The following is a 22,398-nucleotide window of genomic DNA, read 5'->3' as shown; positions in this document are numbered from 1 at the left end:
CTCCCAGGCAAATATTCACACAGGGTCATCCCAATTATAACCTAAAGGATGAGGCCCCAGAAGGAGAGGACAGAGCAAAGGGTCCCAGGGCGTGTTCACCCATACGCTATGAGAGCTTTGCACGTTAGCAGTTCCACCCTGAACAAAGGTACCACGTGAGTAGCAGGTAGCGGATTCTGTACCCCAGCTGTGCATAGTGTGTGCCCTGAGCATTCCCTCACTGTAAAGTCCAGTAGCACAGTGAAAGTGTACGTGTGCAGTGTGTGAACTGGGTGAAACAAGAGTCACTGGAAAGACAAGATGAGGCAACCCTTGGCTTCGCAGGGTCTGGGGAAGGAGAAGGAAGGACAGAGCTGAATGGCCAGGGCTGGGTGCTGGGGCCCTGCCTTCTCCCGCGGGAAGCCTTCCTCCTGTAGGCAGGTACTTGCTCCAGCTTGGCAGAGCTGACCCAGGCCCTGTGTCTGCTAACTTGCACTGCCTGGCTTGCTCCCGAGGCTCCCTCTCTACCTCTGCCCACTCTGCTCCCCTGGCCCTGATTCCTTCACATGCCCAACATCTGTCCCAGACTGTCCTGACGTCAGGCTCAGGCTCTGTACGCTGGCCACTAGGCTGTCCCTGCCTCCAAGGCCCTCCGTGTCCATTCTCTCTGATCTGCTACCTGAAGCATCTACCCACACACATGCATCAAGTACGAGGGCTGCCAAAATATTCAAGGCAAGGAATGCATCCAGTTTTATCCCACACGTGCCAGTTCACAGACTTACTGGCTCAGGAGTGCCTCAGTCATGCACTTGCGTCTCTGAGCACTGGCCATGGGGAGCATTACACGGCAAAGGGCACCACATCAGGCCCCTCCTTTCCTTTCTATTGAGAGACACTGTTGAAAGCACATAGGATGCCCCCACTAAATAGTGCCGTCTTCGGGAATCCAAACACTCTGACTTACAGATGACTTCAGGGCCTGCACTAGACAACGTCATATGACGAGTAAAACTAAGATTTTGTGGCTCTGTCATTTTGCATTTTAGTAACTGTCATCTTCAAATGAATTCTGGGCACGAGAGTGATTAGCCCTATTCCAATGGGGCCCCAGAGTCTGCACCAATAATCTGTGGCTGTTGCTGGGAATCAGATTTCCTCTTAGTGTAAAGGACAGCCTGACACTTGGTGTAAGGGGCTGCCTGTGATGTGGGGAGCTCTGTATCTTGGAGTGGCCCAAGTCCAGGCCAATGTCTACCCATTGAGTGTTTCCAAGTCAATCCCTGCTTCCGTTTTAGCCTGACCAACTTGTAAATCCCTCCAACTCTACTGCAGAATCTCACAAAACCTCCTGTGGGTGAGACCAAATTCTGTAGCCAAGCTTAGAGCCAGTGGCTGGGGAGGACAGAAAAAGCACCTCCTGGTTTTTGGTCCTGCTGTCCTCATGGCAGTGGGCAAGGATGGGGAGGGGCGTATGCTGGCTCCCCTCCGTCCTGGACCATGACTTTTGAGGGCTGGGCTCACTTGGGCTGCAGAGATGAATATCCTTCACTGTGGCTCCCTGACTTCCATTCAACAGATTGTGCTCAAAACCCTAAAGAGCTTGGGAGGCAATGAAATAGAGGCTGAGAGACTGTGGGTGCTGCCATCATTAATGCCAGGCATGGCAGCTTCAGTCTCAGGGGCCACACTGCACCTCCAGGTTAGCAGAAGCTGGGAAGACAAACCAAAGAAGTACAAATGTAACACTGGGTGTGAAGGACCATCGCCTTAACTGCAATGGACGATGCGGCATCCTGAGTTTCATAGGGAGAGATGGGAAGCATGAGGGCAGGCTGCTGGGTGTGGATCAACTGTGGCAGTGAGGCACACTGAAGGTATTGCACAGGCACAGCCAAAGGGGAGGCCTCCAGAATCACGTGATACTTCTGATAGCCTGGGTGATGGTCACCTTAGTGGGGTTCCATCTCTGGGGTCACACTGAACTGGTTTTATTATTTATTCTTCATACCCTGCATGTGGCATCCAAAGTGCTGGATTTAAATGTTATGTGGCCACAGTGCAAGAGTAGGCCAGTTCCATAAGCCTCAATTTTCTCATCTGTAAATTGGGTATAATAACAGCAACCACTTCATAGAGATTCAATGAGACAATCTCTATAAATGGGCCACAGAATGTCTGGCACAAGGTAAATACTGAATAAATGTTGCTGGTAGTAACTACATCTGACATGGTCTGTCTTGTAAGTACATTCAGAAGTATTTAGGGTTTGCAGATCCCTTGTCCTTTCCCCATGGTGGGATTCAGCTCTGAGGGAGAAGGCTGGGCAGAGCAGGCCCATGGGAGTGGAGAATGAAGCTATTACAGCAAGCAGAGGCAAAGGTGCCTGCAGGGCCAAGGGCTGCTCACCCATCTCCTTGTCCTCTTGCACCCGCCTCCTTTCATCTGCACAGGCCTGCAGCCACCTTGCCTTGTCTTCTTGTTTTTTGGCACAAAACAAATAAACCTCTTCCGTGGTCCTACTGACGAGCTTGAAAGCATTTTTCACGCTGAGGTTGCAGTCCTTGTCGCGCCCATCCCCCAGGTCCACAAGCTCCATCTCATCCATGTCCAGCCGGCCCTTGTAGTACAGCATGTCCCTGCGCAGCAGGTCCTTCTTGCAGGACACCAGCTGGTGGTCAAACAGGAAGAACGTCCGCTGCTGGCTTTTGCCTTGCTTAGTGATTTTGGTCAGCTCCCCAGAATGAATCAATTCTGAGCTTCGATCTAAGATATCCAGTCCCTGGAAGGATGAAAACACATCTTAAGACCTTCCAATTCTACCATAGCTGTAGTCCTAGCTACTTAAGAAGCCAAGGTGGGAGGATCGTTGAGGCCAAGAGTTTGAGACCAGCCTGGGCAACATAGCAAGACCCCATCTCCACATAAAATTTTAAAAATTAGCCAGGCATGGTGGCACACACCTGTAGTCCTAGCTACTTAGGAGGCTGAGGCGGGAGGATCCCCTGAGCCCAGGAGTTTGAGGCTGTAGTGAATGGTGATCACGCCAGTACACTCCAGCCTGAGGGGCAGAGCAAGACCCTTCTCTCTAAACAACAACAACAACAAACAAACAGCAACAAAAAAAACAAACAAACAAACTCCCAATTTGGATTCCTTCAGGTGTTAAGATATGGAAGAGACTCCTAACACAGAATCTTTCTCAGACTTTCTAGGTACCTGAGGCTGCCTACCACCTGTCCCCATTCACAGGTGGGCAGGGCCTCAAAGCTTATTTGTAATAAACCTGGATTTATTGGTCTCCTGGTGCCTGAAATTTCTTCCTTTTCTTTTTTTTTCCTGCTTACTAGAAAAATGTGACAGTGCCTCTGTGTTAGCTGAGGGGTCTTCCTAGCCTGAAGCCTCTGATAAGAGGCATGCTGAATTAATGGAACCCAGTCAAGATCTGAAACAGCAGCTGACCCAAACGGAGCCTCCAAGACTGAGAGCACGCAGGCTTATATGTAAGAAAGCATTCATGCAGGGGACACAGTATCGTGATTATGGACCTGACATTATTTGTGTTGAGTATATGGCAGCTCCCTGGAATTGCAACTTGTTCAGGGTCATAGAAACAAAAGGCCAGACGATAAATTGTCAGCAAGAAATTAACTTCTGACAAATTATCCCCTAAATGTCAGCGTCCAAAATCAAAAAGAAAAACACACTTTTATTATATTTAGGTTGAATCTAATCCAATGTTACTTTATGGTATTTGGTCTGACAATGGCCTTTGTTAAATAAGATTTGATTCTCCCTTAATCCCAGTCATACACAATATTTTTTGGAGGCAAAAGAGCCTGACTCCAAAATAGTTCTTCTATTTACTTGCTCAGAGCAATTCCGTGCCCTAGATTCTTCACTGACGAAATAAAAGAGTTGGACTCAGTGTTCTCTGAGATCCTGCCCAAACTCCAGAAGTCTATAAGGCCCTTGAAATGTACGTGTTTCTCTCCAAGTTTCACCACTTATAGCCTATTTCAGTTAAAAACCTAACTTCTTGCTCCAAACTTTCTCAGTCCTCTGGGAGAGTGAGTTCTGACCAATTAATAGATGTAAAATCAACGTAGCTTGGTTAAAAACAATCTGAATGGCATCTGCTTGTTGTTCTTAATTTAATGGCAGTAGAGCACAATGATCACCAGCACGGACTCTGAAGCCAGGGTGCCTGCTTGGGTTTGAATCCAGCTCTGCTACTTTTGAGCTGTGTCGTCTTGGGCAAGTTATTTAACCTTTCTGTGCTTCAGTTTTCCCATCTGTTAAATGGGTATAATAATAGTGCTTACTTCATAGGATGGTGTAGAGGATTAAATGAATTCATATATGTACAAATGGCTCAGATCAGTGCCATTCAGACATGTGGTAAACACACACAGGTGCTAACTATTGTCACTGTTTTTATGAATACAGAGAGAGAAAGAGAGAGAGAATTTGTTGGACCATTATTACAGGCATTGTATTTGTAGTCTTTCCTTTTTTTTTTTTTTTTTTTTTTTTTTTTTTGAGACAGAGTCTTGCTCTGTCACCCAGACTAGAGTGCAGTGGCACGATCATGGCTCACTGCAGCCTCAACCTCCTAGGCTCAAGTGATCCTTTCAACTCAGCCTCCCGAGTAGCCAGGAATACATGTGTATGCCACCATGCCTGGCTGATTTTTCTTACTTTTTGTAGAGATGGGGTCTTGCCATGTTGCCCAGGCTAGTCTCAAACTCCTGGGCTCAAGCAATTCTCACACTTTGGCCTCCCAAAGTGCTGGGATTACAAGTGTGAGCCACTGTGCCTGGCCTGTACTGTTTTATAAAATGCTCACGGTAGCCTATGAGGTAGGTAATATTTTCCTCCCCAATTTATAAGATAAAAAAATTAATCTTGGCCAGATCATACAGGATTCACATGTGGGCAGGGACTCCAGAGTCCCCCATACTTCTACTACTATGTTATGTGGCTGCAACTGAAATGCCCTCTACTGTTCCCACGGTACTCCCTCTACGAGGAGAGAGAGAGGCTCAGCAATAAATTAACTGCAGATACTCTTCAGATTTTATTTCTTATGGGGGTGGGGTATAAAGTAGTCGACTGTTAAACTCAACAATATGCCTCGAAATACATTTACCATTAATGGTATATATACCATTAAAGCCAAGAATATAAGATATTGACCACAGGATATTAAAGTGCATCTGCACCAGATCAAAGGTGCGGGAGGGGCGAGTGGCATGGGATCATGCGGGGTGCTTCCCACTTACCTCCCAGCCCACGATGGACACCTGCCAGCGAGCTATCTTGTCGATGCTCTCCAGCTTGCGCTTGCGCTCGTTGATCAGACATGCCACATTCTTCATGGCCTCATATGCTGCCTTTATGTTGCTGTAATCACTGCAAGATGGGAAGTTAATTTTAATCACATAACATGCACCTTACAAATGAGGACTGGCAAAATAATCCACTGGGGCGCTTCTTCGTATATGAATGCTCTAGACAAAGTGACATTTACGTCATAGCCGCTGTTTCCCTTTTTCTTGTTCCCTTGTGAATAGACTACAGTCTGCATAGATTAAGGGAGCTGACCCAGTGCAATTCAGAATTCTTTGGAATAAAAATGTTTTCACTCATTTCCCAGAAATTACAATGAATGACACTAAATGCCACAAATAAATAAGTTTTAGTCACGGTGACAATGGGTGACATTCATTAATACAGAAAGAACAGTCTTTATTATGGCTCTGATTCTCATATAACCACTCTTGCTATATAAAGTACTTTAAAAATCAGTAACCATTTTCAAGAGTGACTATTTGCTCTGAGTCTTCATCTTTTATGCTGTTCGGGAAAGGACAGGAGAGGACAGGCACCTGAAGTGGTGAGTTACGGAAATGCCAGTATGGCATTTGCCTCACCAACAGATCTTCCTTTCTGGTGCTTTCCGTCCACCACAGTCATGTCAAGCTAAAATGTTCTCCCCAGGAGGTCCCCGCTCCCAAGCCCACTAAAACTGTAGGCACCGGAAAAGCAGAAACTACAGTTTTAATCTACACACAGGCTAGCACAGAGCATGTCCAGTATCTGCAAGCTTCCCATTCAGGTTTTGCTCAGCGTTAATAATGCGGGGCCACGGAGACCAACCATCCAGCTAATGAGCTATATTTTCCGCTTTCCCGTGGCAACTTACAGCACAGACAGGGCCACTCCATCACAGCTGGAATGAATTAGAATCCTCCTGAGCAGCCATGGGAAAGCCTTGAAAGCAGATTCTATTGTCTATTTACCAAACACAATTCATCCCAGCTCCTGTGAAGTCCCCAGACACTGCCCACCAAGCAGACCCTGCTGTCTTCAGAGACGCCCATTCACACTCAGAAGTGGGGCAGAGAGCAGGAGCAAGAATGACACCAGGGGCTGCCAAAATAATGGGCACAGAGCCCCCAAAGAGGCCTCCAGAAATGAACAAAGGGTCGCAAAATAAGTTTTTCTGGACAAAACTAAATTGTAATGGTTTTTTTAAAAGAATTTTTGCTTTGTTTTACTTAAGACAAGGAAATGGACTTTCTGTCATGTCAACTAATTTTTATTTTGAAAAAACCAAAATCTGCAAGTGCTCTTGGTGAAAAATGCCCTTAAAGGAAGAAAATCAACTACTGAAGAGTGAGGTGTGGACTTCTGGACCCAGCTTTCCCATCTCGGAATGTACTAAGCTGCCTGCCCACGTCTTTCAAGAAGTCTTTGCTTCTTAATTTTCTTATTAATTGTCTTTGGCTCTGACTCCTCATCATGCCATCAGGACATTTTCTTAAAAATGTCTTTGAAAATCTGTAGAAGGTATTTACAACTATAATTTTTTTTCTTCAATTTTGTGGCTCTCTTGACTTCCCTGTTTTTTTTTTCCACTGAACTTTTCTGATTTCTCCATCAGAAAAAGAAAAAAATATATAGCTCTCTCTTCTTTTATCTATTTCAATGAACTCCTTTTTCTAATTCCTTTAGTCCTAACTCTTTAGCTAACACCCATATCTAGTGTCTATTGTTCAGTGACCTGCTCTTATTCTTTACTTTCCAATCTAATTGTAAGAAGGCTCTCCCCACACTCCCGCCTTTTTTTTTTTTGAGACAAAGTCTCACTCTGTCACCCAGGCTGGAGTGCAATGGTGCGATCTCGGCTCATCGCAACCTCCGCCTCCTGGGTTCAAGCGATTTTCGTGCCTCAGCCTCCCAATTAGCTAGGATTACAGGTGCCCGCCACCATGCCCAGCTAATTTTTGCATTTTAGTAGAGATGGGATTTCACCATGTTGGCCAGGCTGGTCTCAAACTCCTGACCTCATGTGATCCACCTGCTTCGGCCTCCCAAAAGTGGTGGGATTACAGACGTGAGCCATGGCGCCCGGCCAGAAGTTTCCTTTTTTAAGTCTGTCTCTCCACAGGAGTTCAGGGGCAGAGAGGACAAAATAATGATTCACTCTCCACTCCCTGCAGGAAGATATTTAGCTGCTGAAACCCAGAACTGTTGTGGTTTGCCATAGAAATTTCCTCCTGGTACAATCCCTTCCCTCTTCCTCTTCTCATTAGGACCCTTTGAGATGACCCTCTCCAGAGCTGCAGGTGCAGTTAAAGACTTTGTGTCAGGGGCATGGACCCTGTTTCGATTCTCATCTAAAAGAGTCAGCTGTAGCCTAGACCCTTGCGCCCCTGGGTAGCCTGGCTTGGAGCCTGGCACATAGCAGTTGCCCTATGACTATCCTGTCCCTGCTGGCCAGGTGAGAACTCAGAATTAGCCAAGCACTGCTACCTTGAGGTACCCAACAGCTGGGCTGTGCTGTGATGACATTTTCCCATGGCATGGAAAATGGGCATGCACATTCCAATGCTGAATGGGTGACATGCCTAATGTATAACCACACAAAGGCTTCTGTGCATGCACGAAATGATGCTTGGCTATTAAGGAAACAAAGGGTAACTTTTGGCTCCCCCAGAAGCGATCATATGGCTAGGGAACAAGGGCGTGAGAAGAATCCAGAAACAACCAAGGCAGATAATAAAGACAGAGAGAGTGTGTATTTTGTTGCTTGTTGTTCAGGAGAAGCTGAGACTCAAACAACAGAAGTGTGAGTAACAAGAAGAGCTTAGTCAGGCACCAAGGAAGCTCGAAGGGAGATGCAGCATTCAGGTAAGCATGGAAGGAAGCCCTGTGCTCCCAGCAGGAGGGAACAGGGAGAAGACCAGAGAGTCGGCACCCCGGTGGGTAGGGAACGGCTCAGGGCCCAGCAGGTGCCCAGTGCCCTGGTCTTCTCAGCCGCCCCATATGGGTTTGCACCCCTGACAATCCACACCCTTTTACAGTTCAAGCTTGTGTGTGCCCTCACCCCTTCTAAATAGAGAAGGGGTTGCTAAATAGAGACTGCTTAACAACAAGTAACTTTAGGTAAGCCACTAGTAAGTAATGTTTCTGCCATAAAGAATCCTGCTCTGAGCCGAGCTGCTGTACGTCAACCTCAAGGGTACAGGAGAGAACGAGAGTTATGGCTTTCCATTCACACTGGTCTGTTTCCCTCAGAAACCGTCTTTACTAACTACTGAGTACTCAAAGACATGTCTATAAAATACAGGTAAGCAACATAACAATACAACAAAAGCCGCCATGCACTCGTGGCACAGCTCACGAATGACCCTTGTGTCTTCATAGCCCTAGGACTGGATAATTCTGGAGGCTCTTCAATCACTCTATTTCAATAGTTGATTGCACACATTCTAAACAACCTGAAAACTTCTCCCATGGAGCTCCCAAAGTGTTAAGGCTGACACTGAAGCCCACCTATCACTGCCTGGAGTTAAGAGCTGCCTACAGGTAATGGCAGCAGTGCTCTCACCTGTGCCCCTTACCCATGCCCCTCACCCGTGTTCCTGTGTGGTATACTTGAGCAGCTCGGCCAGCTGCAGCGGGTATTTGCAGATCTTCTGCACTGGTGTGAGCAGGAACCCGTCGATGGCGATGTCAATCATCTGCTGCAGCAGGCGGCAGGCTTCAAAGAAATGTCTGTACTTGCCCTGCTTCATGAGGTTGGCGAGCTCCAGGCAGGCGCCCGGGTGGTTGTTGCAGTACTCGGAATAGATGGCAAAGCCCTCTTGCTGGGAAGGAAAAGTACAGCTTTGTCAGCTTCTGGGGTGCCTCTGGGACATGACAAAGACAGGCATCATCCCAGCCCTCTCTAAGGGACACTCCTAGAAAGGAGGAAGATGGACTACTGCAAGGACAGGGCATGAAATCCGCTGGCACCCAAGCTGCCCTGCCATGGTTTCCCCAAGCGTTATCTGGCCGGCGAGAAGGGGTGCTTCAGCAGGCTCCTGAGGGGGTTGGGGATGAGGCTGCCCTGGAACTCAGCACCCTGGTCTCTTTCTAGCCTGCCTCACGCTCACCCTGGAAGGTGGGGAGCAGGGCCTCTAACGTCCCCCTCCCACAAATTTTTTCAACTCAGCTGAAAACCATGTATGCAGTTTTAATCGTTGCTTATTCTTTGTGGTTTAACAACTAGTCTTGTCAGGTTTTCCTCAAAAATGCCCATTTCAACACACCTCTCTTCCCAATTCTCTGCCGTCACCCTGGCTGGGCCCGCCGCGACCCCTTCCCTGGTGGCAGCAGTACTCCCCTGTCCTCACTGTGAGACTTACCTTCCTCAGGCCACCACCTGGCCTCCAGCCTGTCCTAAGCTGGCTCCTGCAGGAACCTTCTGCACAGGCTACACAAGGAGGCCTGTGACAATGTCCCAAATATGCCCAGGTCACACATGGGGCCCAGCCTCCAGCTGACTAACTTAACACAAAAACATTATGCCCAGCCACTTAAAATCTATCTGCCCCAGAGGACTCTAGACAGCTACTGAGCCCAGCACCCAGGAAGTGAAGGCGTGGTGAGGCTGTCATTGTTATTATTATTACTCTTACTGTTCCCTAGCTATTTGGGCTGGGACTAAAATCTTCCTCTGAAATCCTTTAGCGGTAAGTAGTAATAGTCAATCATAAGTTAAAAAATGATAAATGCATGTTATCACAGGAAGGTTCTGAGGCAGTTACAGTTATCACAACCATGCGTCCTGGAGCCACATGCCCGGGTCTGCCTTCACAGATGCCTCTTACTGGTATGTGGTCTTGGGTTACTTACTCTCTGGGCCTTAGTTTCCTCATCTAGAAAGTGAGAGATAATCATATCTACCTCATAGCAATACACAAGCTAATATAAGAAAACTCTGAAAACAGTGCCTGAAATGTAACAGACACTTCCTGGATATTATTAAGAAGGACTCCATAGTTCTTATGGCATAACCCTTAGAAATTTTTAAAAAGTAATTACTCCAAATGTAACCCCCTAATTCCAGACTACATAAAAGGATTTTGAAAAAATGAATTTGGGACATTTAGACAAGATTAACTATACAGATTTTGTTTATATGATAAGCATATAAGATAGAAGAAACATCTCCTTTCTATGGAAGATTCATCTAGCAAACAAACAATAAAACAAAAGAGACTCTTGTTTTTTGTGGAGATGCACTTCAAAATTACGTAAGCAGATGTTACTAATAATGAAGTAAAGGGTGACGCACATTTTGAAGAAAGCAAGATCCTATTTCACTTAAGTGAGGTTCCTCTTTGTTGTACTGTTTCTCAAGGTCTTTCAGAAACTTTCTTTGGAATTTGTAAATATCTTCAATGTTTCCAAAAATAGTGGCTAGCTGCGCAACGGTGAACATTCCTGTGTGCTTGCGGCACTGTCGGATATAGCCCTGCAAAATACAGAAGTAATACTTTTTATTTGGAAATCCAAATAAATTATTTGAATAGTACAGCTTTTGTAGGCCTAAAGCCATGAACTTGGAATGAATTTTAATTAAAAAGACTCTATGAGTCTCTGATGAGGTCATCGTACTTCCATGACTGCAATTTGCCATAGGTGTTTTAAAATAAAAAGAAAGCAAAAAGGCTCATGCAGTTGGATTTAGGATCCAATAAACCACATAATGTTTCCAGAAACAAGTTTCAAATACCAGAGCTCAAAAATTGGTGTCGTCACGTGTTTTTCCAAACTCTTCAGATAATCATTCTCCCAACCCTAATTCCATTTCACAGCCCAGGAGACTTGTCAAATGCAGAATGTCTCTGCTTGCTGAATAGCCCATGCAGCTCTGTGCACTGTTCATTAGGGCAAGGATTCCTCTTACCCAGGGATTCCACCAGCACCGCCTTTCTATGGACAGCATCAATCTGTGGGTCTTTAATCTGAGGCTTGCACTAATTATCTATGTGCAACACCATGGCTATACTATGGCTTAGGTAGGAGCTAGTGGGATAAGAAGAAAAGGCTGTACATACATGGAACAGCTAACTCAAAAAGAGTTATCATGACATTCAGTAGAATAAACTGACCAGGGAGTAAAACACATACCAATGACTACTTGGTATGAATTTTAACAGGAAAACAATATAATGTAATAGTTCAGAAAAGGATAGGTTCTGGGGCAGACTGCCTGGGTTTAAATCCAATCCCACCACTTAACTTCTCTGTGCCTTGGTTTCCCCATCTGCAATGGGGGCTAACAGGACCTGCTCAGGGGGAATGCTGTGGTAGCTGAGTTAATCCAGGTGAGGGGTGACAAACAGTCAATGCTCAATAATCATGGGCAGTTCCTCTTATTTCCCTAAATGGCACTGCAGACCTGCTTCTTTCGCCACACACTCATACAGAACGAGATGGCTGGCACAAAGAAGCTGAACACTGGCATGTCCACACAGCTGGCTAATCTGATTAGAGAACGGGCAGTTCTCTGACTTCAACTTGTCTTCAGCACTGAATGGTCAGCGTTGAACTGATAGTGCAGATATCAGCATTTACAGCTAGGAGAGCCGTAATGAGCAGACAGGGCGAACAGCAGTGTAGTGTGATGCTCGTACACAATCCATAGAAGCACAAAATACCACAGGAAGACAAAACCTTTCAGGTGCACTTCTACTAATGACAAGTTCTCTGAAATCAGGATAAGACTATAAAATAAAATTTGTTGCCAAGTAGAATAGCATGACAATAGAATATAGCCTTTCATATGACCAATATAAAACCAGCATTTTTTCCCATCTGTGTGTAAATGACTCAGGATCTCATCTGTCAGTTGGTGATTAGATGCAGCGGGGTTGCAGATAGTGACAAACCTTTGACTCTTTGTAAAATCAAGTGAGGGTGTTGCCTTCTATGAAAGCCATTCTTTTCAAATAATCTCAGGAATTAGGTCCTGATAGAGATAGTTGCAGAGTGCACTTAAGAGAGGGGCCGGGCACACTGGCTCACACCTCTAATCCCAGCACTTTGAGAAATCAAGGCAGGAAAATTGCTTCAGTCCATGAGTTCATGACCAGCCTCGGCAACGCAGTGAGACCCTATCTCTATATAAAATTTAGAAAATTAGCTGGGTGTGGTGATGCATGCCTGTAGCCCTAGCTACTCGGGGGGCTGAGAAGGGAGGACTGCTTAAAGCCCAGGAGTTTGAGGCTGCAGTGAGATATGACCACGCCACTGTACTCCAGTCTGCGTGACAGAGCAAGACCCTATCTCTAAGAAAAGCCTTGTCTCTGAAAAGAGACCCTGACTCTAAAAAACCTCCACCAACAGCTAGGACAGCCGCAGCACTCAGACTTAGCAGTGCAGACAGCAGAGGCGGAGAAATGAGCATACATGTGGGAGCCTGATGGGGGGGCGGGGGGTGGAGGTGGGGAGAAAGCCCAGGCACCTCATGCAGCCTCATACTGTGACCCTCAGTGAGGTCCCAGCCTGGCTTCCCACCTCGCAGATGTCCCTGAGGTGTTTGATGTACACCCGCTCGGTGTCCATGATCTCCCGGATGACGTTGGTCCGCATCTGCTGCTTGTTCTCGCAGTGTCTGTGGCGGCTCTGGCTGGCCTCCTCGTCCTGCTCCTCACTGGGGGTGCTGCTGGAGTTTTCCGACAGCTCTTCCTGATTCACTCGCAACTGCAACCCACATACAGGGGACAGGTGACTTGGGGCAGGGGAGGGCAGCATGGAGCAGAGGCAGGAGACCTCCCAGGTTCCTACTTTCCTGTGGCCTGTTAGGAAGGCAGCCTGGCCCTCGCCTGAGTCTCATGGCCTCAGCAGGGCTGCGGCTATGCCAGCAGGCATGAGGACCACAGAGAAACACCGAGCAGCTCGCTTGCCTGCCTTTAACATTTTTGCTCCGACCCAGCCTAATTTCTTACAGGTGTGACTTGCATGTCAGATATCAATTACAAAAAAGCTGACCTGATAAAAGGCGAGTTCTGACCTGAAAGGATCCTGCAGCTCCCCCAGATACTTTGGAAAAGCTGCAAGCACCCCACACTTACTCTGACGAAGCTCGCGGGGAACCAGGCTTCCTTATCTTCACTGCGGCCCCACCACCAGTCCTTGTTGGAGGCTTCCAGAACCTGGATGACATCCCCCGCTTTGAAGCCCAGTTCCTGGTCATCCATGGTCACATGGTCCCACAGGGCTTCTGCGCAGACCACGTTGCCATCACTGATCAGCTGAAAGGAGACAGTGGGGTGCGCTCAGCATAGAGCACGAGTGGGCGGGATGGTGAGGGAGCCACTAGGCGCACTCTCTCAGGGTGACACTGGTATCCTCTCACTTGGATATGCTGGTGGCATTTGGTCCACACTGACTATGTGACTGGTTACACAAAGAGAACCCAGGAGAACAGACTAAGAAAAAACAAAGTCAGGAGGACATCTCTACCTGCTTTTAAAGAAAGCGCTTAAACTGGGCGTGGTGACTCACACCTGTAATCCCAGCACTTTGGGAGGCCAAGGCGGGTGGATCACCTGAGGTCAAGAATTCAAGACCAGCCCAACCAAGATGGTGAAACCCCGTCTCTACTAAAAATACAAAAATTAGCCAGGCGTGGTGGTGGGCTCCTGTAATCCCAGCTACTCGGGAGGCTGAGGCTGGAGAATTGCTTGAACTCAGGTGGTGGAGGTTGCAGTGAGCGGAGATCGTGCCATTGCACTCCAGTCTGGGAACAAGAGCAAAACTCTGTCTCAAAAAAAAAAAAAAAAAAAAAAAAGCCAGATGTGGTGGCACATGTCTGTAATCCCAGCTACTTGGGAGGCTGAGGCAGGAGAATTGCTTGAACCTGGAAGGCAGTGGTGCAGTGAGCCGAGATTACATCACTGCACTCCAGCCTGGGCAACAAGAGCAAAATGCAAGAAAAAAGGGAGGGAGGGAGGGAGGGAGGAAGGCAGGCAGGCAGGCAGGCAAGCCCCTTTTTAAAAAAGTATTAGTTGCTCACTTAGCAGCAGGTCAGTTATCTAGCAAACTTGAATTCTGAAATATTTGCTCCAAAAATGGTTTCTGGCAGCTGTACTAGATGTCACAGAGCCAAGCCTACTGAAGTTATGCACATATGCTATTGGAAGTCCCTCACACCTCCCTCCAGTGTGGATCATTCATACTTTATTCACAATTCGAGTAAGTTTTGCATCTAACTTTATACTTTACAGCAATTGAAGAGAACACAGCATGATCTTTAGATCATTAACAATTAAAAAGTCAGGAACAGATGTGGCTCCTCCATCCACTGGCCACGGGAGCAGGTGATTTTTCCCGTCTCCTTAGCGCCCAACGATACACATCACTGGCCATCTCAGTAAAGAAGCTGACTCACTAAGGAGTTATGCTCCACACGTTCTGCTCAAGAACGCCAAAAGCTGGAGGTATCTTCCAGAATGATTTCCTAAAAAAAAAGCTAAAGCTGCAGGGTGGCCAAAGGAACACCAGATTTGGAGGGAGAAATACATGGGTACCTCCAGCTCTGCCATTCGCCAGCAAGTAATTAGACATCTTTCCTCAGAGTGTTGATGAAAATGTGGATAATAACCACAATGTCCGCTTCTTAGACCAGTTGTGAAAATTACACGAGATAGTGGAGGGGAGGGTATTCTTTCATCAAGTGGAAAGCACGGGCCGAACACTGATGGGGAGCTGCTCTTCCTTACCTAAAAAGACGAGCTGCCTCTACCCAGAAAGCTTAATCCCATATATTTTCCTGGACGAGGTCAGAGAATCACAGTGTTGTTCTTTCTTTATTTTTGAGATGGAGTCTCGCTCTGTCGCCCAGGCTGGAGTGCAGTGGTGTGCTCTCAGCTCACTGCAACCTCCGCCTCCCAGCTTCAAGCAATTCTCCCTGCCTCAGCCTCCCAAGTAGCTGGGTTTACAGGTGCGCACCATCATGCCTACCTAATTTTTTTGTATTTTTAGTAGAGACAGGGTTTCACTATGTTGGCCAGGTGGGTCTTGAACTCTTGACCACTAATGATCCACCTGCTTTGGCCTTCCAAAGTGAATCACAGTGTTGTTTTAATCAGAGTTCCAGGTTTTCGGACATGCTTAGTAAAGACACTAGGGAACAAAGTCAGAAGTGGTTGTGGACCCTGAAAATCAGGTACCCCGTATCCACTACTGTCGTGTGGAATTCCAGTACCTCATTGATGGCCAGCTGCTCCCCGCCGGGCTGCAGGTACCGAGGGCTGGCCTGGCAGAGGTCTTCATAGCTGAAGTCCTCCTCACTACCGTTGTCATCCACTAAGGCAGAGGGCTCAGTACCTCCATCTGAAGAAACTAAAACATACAAAACAAAGGCATGATTTAAAAGACACAGCTAACAAGATTTTTTCATATGATGAAAAAATTTGGTAACATACTCCCAAGGGAAGGTAATCATCTGCATCTTACTCAGAATAAGAAGCTGTTAGAAAATGTCTACATTGCTCCAAAGTTAAGAGCTGCAGTTAAGTGTGACATTAAATGAGAGGTGGAATGTTAAAGAGTGTATTGCCAACACAATACCATTTGCAGAGTGAAGACCGTCAGGGCATTATGTGTAATTTAGTTGGAAGTCTGTGCTCCAAACTGGATATTAACAACATAAATATAGATAACAATGCTGCCAAGCAATGTGCTGGAAAGCTGAGGAGGTAAAAAAAATGAAAAAGATGATCCAATATTCTGCTTCCATCCTTTACCTGCAAGGCAACAGTATTACTAAAACCAGGACATCCCAACAGTGTCTCGAGTAGAAACGTGCCATCATTCTTACTCTCTGTACATATTTGAAAGGCTTGGAACTCAAAATATGAGAATGAGGAATTATACAGTACTTTTACCAGAAAAGAGAGAGAAAGATCTTTTAAGGATGGTGCAGCTTTTTAGATTGGCCACCCTGGTAGTCAGATTTTCTTTCTTGGGAAAATGAGCCACCCTTGGCAAAGCCAACAATCTGTCACTGAGCAGTCTCTTCTTTCAGACTCATGGCCTCAGTCCTCCTGTGCAAGTTCAGGGATGTCTCCATCACTGTTTCTCCACTTGATCTTAGCCAAAAGTCCAAGAAGCAATCTATTACTATTTTTTCCAACGGAATGACTGTCAGGTGCTGGGGACAGAAAGCTATACAACAGATGACCCTTGTCTTTAACGGGATGCAATAAAACCCGAATTCTGATGACTGCAGCCAGGAAGTGGAAACATAATAGGGAGAGTCCGAAACAAGTGGCAGGATTTTAAAGAGGAAGCGATCCTCCCCAGTCAGGGAAAAGCTTCCTGGAAGAGGAGCAGGCGACTCAGAACAGTGCGATGGCCTGACTGCAAATCACAGGTGGCTTGATTTGAAGCTCATGCTCCACAGACTCCCCACACATCTCACGAAAGACAAGACTGCAAAGATCGGGGGCACACAGAAGGGCCTCACAGGCTAGAGTTCATCCTGGGCTGCTCTTCCAGGGTTTGGAGAAAGGAAGCCACAGGACCTAAGTAGAGTCCCCTCATATGACAGAAAGAGAAGAGGTTTTAGGGTCACAGAGGCTGGTCTGAATTCTGGTCCTGCCCTTCTGTGGGCATGGGACCTAAATCAAGTGACTGCATTTCTCTGAGCTTCATGTCCTTCTTTTTGAAGAATCAGGCCACAGAATGCAGGTGAAACTTTTAGCATCCTTGACAATAGCTGGAACTCCACAGAGAGTGCTACTGTGGTGATGGTGTCCCGCACGATGAGGGCTGGGCTGATGACAGACTTTGCTACGACGTAGAGGAAGAGCTGTTGGGGCAGAGCCTGGGGCCAGGGAAGCCAGCTGGGGAGAACACAGGTTAGTGGGAGTGGGCAGCAACAGGAGCTGCCCGAGGAAATGGCATCAGGAACTGAGATCCATGTTGGGAGGCCAAGCTCATGCCTGCAGCAACAGAGATACAGTCAAGGATGTTTTGGAAAAATTCCAAGTTCCCTGGAGATTTAACAAAAAGCAGAAGCCTGAGGGAGAAGCTGGTGTGCCAGCAAGGACAGAGGGCTGGCTGAAGGTCGCCCTGGGATGGTGCTCCATGGGCTTGCTTTCCTCAAGGACTTGGCAAATCCATGTTTCTAGTTACTTGACTAGAAAAGGATGGGTCTGGTTTCTGACTGAAGAGTTCTTTCTTGGGGAGATGTTTTATATTCGGATCAATCTAACCTGTATTTTCTATGCACAGCTCATCTTACCTGCACTGGCCATGTGCCAGGTGCTCGGCAGACACACGTCCAGCCCCAGACCCCCATCCCCCACCACCATGCTTAGCCTCCTGCTCCCCTTATGCCTCTCCTCCCTTCCCTCCCCTCATCACTTCAGCCACACTGCTGTCACAAGCAACCAATTCTGTAAATAGAGCCCAGGAGTCTGGCACTAGAACAATGATAAACATGGAAAAAGATCCAAAATAATGGGGGTAATCAACACTGCAGAAGTAGTATTTCATGCACCAGCATTTTAGGTCTTCCTTGCCAAGCACAGACAGGGCTGTCATGATGAGGAGGAGTTCAAGCTCATGTACTGGTGATGCACGGAGCTCTTGAAGCAGGACGGAGGGAAAGCAGGAAGGTGTGCACGTGCTGCCAGCGGCGCCTCTCCCAGCCCGGCCCCAGCCCCTCTCTCAGACTGTGCTCAGGCCACCTCCCACCTGGCAGCCCCAGTCCTGTAAGCCTGAGCTCTGGACACAGCACCTGTGAGTGGTGCCCACTGAGCTGGGTCTGCTCATGGGCTCTGGCTTTCCAATTGCTTCCCCCTCTGCCTGGGGTGCCCCTCTCAGAGAAACCCCGACATCCCAGCCACCATCACCTCCTTTCCAGAACCCTTCTGTGATTCCAGGGGAACCAGCAGCTGCTTACGTCCATGACAACACACGCCACAGTGAGGCATGGCCCATGGGTCTGCACCTGTGCCCCAGCCGTGAAACCACCCAGACAGGTGCGCCGGACACCGCGACAGCCAGGGAACCTTGGAGCAGCTGACAATGGAAGCCAGGGGAGAGCTCTCAGTGTGGACAAAGTCAGGGTTCCAGGCTCTGAGTGCATGGTGCCAGTCACCCTCTACCCACCTCCACTCCCCTGCCTGGGCCCATCCCCAGTCTTGGTCAGGAAAGTTCAAGGCCTGTGTCTGTGAGGAAAAAGTGAAAGTGAGCTGTCTAAGAGACCAAGAGACGGGGGTGGGGGAGTGTGGGGGAGGAGTAAATTCCTGGGCCTAAGCACAAAGCCAAGAGGCAGAAGAAAGCGCTCCACAGCCTTGGTCTTGCCTTCTGGGCCCTAGCTTTCTTACCTGCTCATTAAAGGAGAGGGGACGGTTGTCAGGGGCATGGCAGGGCCTGGAGCCTCAGGAGAAGGGAGTGCACCCTGGGAGCACGGGTGGGTGGGCAGCAGGGAGCCAGCTATGCATGTGTGTATCCATGTCTGTCTTGCTGGGGGTGTGGCTGGAGGCCTTGAGAAAGCCAGACCTGTGCTGTCTGAGAAACACTGGAGCCTGAACAACGCATGGTGACTGTTTCGTTTTAAATGTAACTTCTGCTTCCCATGCTAGGCCAGGGTGCGTACAGGCGGAGAGCAGGAGGTCACCTAGTCTAGTATGTTTTGCTGGTGTGTGAGTTTGGGGGTGGGTTGGGGGATGTCTTGAGGAAGCACATCATTTTTTTCATGCATGAGTATGTTTTAGACTCCAAGGGAAACAACACTGAAGACAAAGGCCTTCTCTAACCCTGGAGCGGCTGCCCAGACCACGGGGCCCAAGAACGGTGCTGCTTACTGGCCGAGATATCCTGATGCTCCTGGGTGAGGAGAATATACACAAAGTCTGGTTGTCTAATGCCTAAAGCAGCAGGAATCTTCCAATTTTAGCAACCACTGATCTGGCACTGTCTGGTACCAATAGCATTTTTCCTTATCAATTTAAACCGTGGTTGAGCCAAAAAAAAAAAAGTGAATCTCAGTAAAATAAAGGCATTGGGGCTTCCCACCCATAGCACAGCTCTGAAAAATGACACTTTCTCCTCGAAGAACTGAACAGCGTTTTCCAAGGGAGAATTCTTTACCATGATCTAGCTATTGCTGTGAAAATCAGTAAAGAAAGAAAAAAAGCTGGTTGTAATCATGTATAAATTCACAATTAACAGGAGTCTATTGAAAAGTGTTAGACCTTTACAGGAGATACCAGGAGAAAGACCTCTGGACAGAGACAAGGACTGGAAATACTGACTGCTCTCTGAGTTCTTCATAAACACTTAGCAAAACAGCTCTACCGGGGGTCGTGGTACGCACCTGTAGTCCCAGCTACTTGGGAGGCTGAGGTGGGAGGATGGCTTGAGCCTAGGATTTCCAGTCTGCAATGAGCTCTGATTGTACCACCAGACTCCAGCCTGGGCAACAGAGCAAGACTTTGCCTCAAAAGAAAAAAGTAAAGAAAAAAGACAACTCTGGCTGAGGTTAATCACAAGAGAGGTTTCAACAGCAACTGTTTCAACATCATGGATTAGTAGTTAGCGAGCGACACTGCGGAAGCAAGATGGCTTGAAGCGCTCATGGGTCGGCTGACTCAGTCCTGGCCAGGAGATGGGGGGCAGAGGCCAGGGGCAAGAGACTTGAAACATGGACGAGGGAAAGTCATGGCGCCTGGAGTGAAAATTCCTGGGTGAATGTCCTTGCTTCACTAACTTCCTAACTAAATGACCTTGGTGCAAGTTACTTCAGCTCTTTGAGCTTCAGTTTTCCCATCTGTAAAGCAGGCATTAGCCTGTATGTTTTATCTATTCAGAGGTTATTCTTCCATCTCTCACATCCCACGACCCACTCAGTGGCAGATCTGACTCAAGTTCCTGAAAGTGTCCAGGATCTGGCTACCTCTTACCCCTCTGCTACCACTCAAGCCTGGTTCCCCTCCCACCACTTAAGCCTGGGTTCCCATCCAGCTTCGGGCTCCCTCCAGCAGCCCCTCCTGGTCTCCCTGCTGCCACCCCTGCCCCCGGCAGGCCATAGCTGCCAGAGCGATGCTGCCAAACCATTCCTAGACTGGATTGTGTCACTCCTCTGCTCAGAATCATCCACAGGGGAGACAGCCAAAGTTCTTGAGACCTCTCTCCAGATACACTGTGCCTCCCACCCCTCTCCAACCAATGGGCTCTTGGCTGCAAAGACCACAGGCACTCCTTGCCCAGGGCCGCTGCTCCGTGTGCCTGACAGCCCTCCCCAGGTACACACACACTGGCTCCCTCTCTCACCTTCACCATCCCAATCAAAACCACAACCCTCACTCTTACTCCACTGTCTCCCCTGGTTTAGTTTTCTCCATAGCATTGGTCACCGTCTATAATGTATTCTGTTCACTATCCAGAATGTAAGCTCCAGAAAGGCAGTAATTCTTGTCTGCTTTATTCTTAACTGTGTTCCTGCCTGGCATACATGGGAGGCAGGGAAGGAAGGAAGGAAGGGAGGGAGGGAGGGAGGGAGGGAGGGAGGGAGGGAAGGAAGGAAGGAAGGAAGGAAGGAAGGAAGGAAGGAAGGAAGGAAGGAAGGAAGGAAGGAAAGAAAGAAAAACAGCATGTGGACTTCATGCAAGGCTTTGGGGTCAGATGAACTTGCCTTCAAATGATAGCGATGCACATTTTTTTTCTTTTCTACATTTTTCTTTTTTGAGTATGAGTCCTTGGTCAAGTTTCTTTCTTTGTTTTTTCACCTGTTGAATGTGGATGATAATACCCATCTCTCAGGGTTGTTTATACATTCTGAACAAGTACTTGTTATTGGTGTGCTTTGAGCCTCAAGTGGAATGATGATACATGAAAGCACCCTGTAAATTGAAAAACAGTATAGAATTGCAAGATGTGGCTGGGCATGGTAGCTCATGCTTGTAATCCCAGCACTTTGGAAGACTGAGGCAGGAGGATCCCTTGAGCCCAGGAGTTTGGGACCAGGCTGGGCAACATAATAAGACCCATCTCTATAAATTAAAAAAAATTAAAAATAGAATTGCAAGATGTTATTTTATCAGGTGCCTATAATGTGCTAGGCACTGATTTAAGCTGTGGAGATGAACCGGCTCATATAATCCTCATGACAATGCTACATGGGAGGTACTGTCAGTTGTCCCCATTTACAGATGAGGAAACTCAAGTCCCAATAACACACAGCTGTGTGCAGCAGGCCCAGGCCATCTAACTCTTACCCACTGGGCAGAACTGTCTCCTCCAGCAGTAGCTGTTACTTGTAATAAGACAAAATGATATTAAAAACAGTGTTAGTATCCAAATCTGTGTGTTTTGCTCCCATTCTGGAGAGCAGCCGTATGTCCTGCCCTCCGTTCCCTCACTAACCCTTCCTTCCAACTACCAATCCCTGCTCCCAGTGGGGCCTGTCAAGGACCTGATTCCATTTTCTGGTTGTATCCTTTTCCCTTCACCACCCTAACTACTTTCATGATTTTAAAGTCCCTTAAAGTTAATGACTCCTGTGTTCCTGTCCCATAATTCAAGTGTGTTTTATGGAGTGGGATTTCTCAGTGTCTGATGTCTAGACAGGAAGAATCTTTGTGCTATGCTTTGATGCTTCGTCCAGGCCTGGTGGTTTTCTATGATTCCCCACGCTTACTGTCTAGGTCGCTTACCATCTTAAAGGACAGGACAGACTTAAAGGAAAGGACAGACGTTTGATTTTTGTCTTCCCAGCCCCTAGCATAGTACCTGGCATACAGAAGGCACTCAGTATGTGATTTCCAATTGAACTGCAAATTGCTGATGTGGAAACTGAGGTTCCAAGAAGTTGAGCCATTTATCAGGGCTATACAGGGGCTGGGTCCGAACCAGGATAGGAACCCAGGTCTCTCTGACTCCCACCCCTGTGCTCATCTGAGATTCTAGCTAGAAAAATCCCTCAGCCAGTCTTCATGACTCTGTTTCCCTCCCCGAGCCATCCTATCCAAGGTGAACTTTTTTTTTTTTGAGACGGAGTCTTGCTCTGTTGCCCAGGCTGGAGTGCAATGGCGTGATCTCGGGTCACTGCAAGCTCCGCCT

General features: G+C 47.5%; 1 protein-coding gene across 5 annotated transcripts in view; it reads right to left on the bottom strand.

Moving 5' to 3' along the window:
- The window catches only part of SPATA13 (spermatogenesis associated 13), a 328,681-nt gene that overhangs the window by 6,927 nt on the left and 299,356 nt on the right, over positions 1-22,398 (bottom strand). For 4 of the 5 annotated variants that reach the window (XM_055359682.2, XM_063697196.1, XM_055359683.2 and 1 more), the window contains 7 exons: positions 15,530-15,666; positions 13,395-13,574; positions 12,838-13,023; positions 10,610-10,789; positions 8,905-9,137; positions 5,265-5,394; positions 2,389-2,761 (listed from right to left, as the gene is read on the bottom strand). In XM_055359682.2, the coding sequence (XP_055215657.2) occupies positions 2,389-2,761; positions 5,265-5,394; positions 8,905-9,137; positions 10,610-10,789; positions 12,838-13,023; positions 13,395-13,574; positions 15,530-15,666 (1,419 nt within the window). Of the gene's footprint in view, positions 1-2,388; positions 2,762-5,264; positions 5,395-8,904; positions 9,138-10,609; positions 10,790-12,837; positions 13,024-13,394; positions 13,575-15,529; positions 15,667-19,654; positions 21,180-22,398 lie in introns of all 5 variants that reach the window. The other variant, XM_055359684.2, reaches the window with a different exon arrangement.

The sequence above is a fragment of the Gorilla gorilla genome, chromosome 14 (genome assembly GCF_029281585.2).
Source record: "Gorilla gorilla gorilla isolate KB3781 chromosome 14, NHGRI_mGorGor1-v2.1_pri, whole genome shotgun sequence".
In the NCBI taxonomy this organism is placed as follows: Eukaryota; Metazoa; Chordata; class Mammalia; order Primates; family Hominidae; genus Gorilla; species Gorilla gorilla.
The sequence above is the reverse complement of the archived record's forward strand: the minus strand, read 5'-3'. Positions and strand labels throughout refer to the sequence as shown.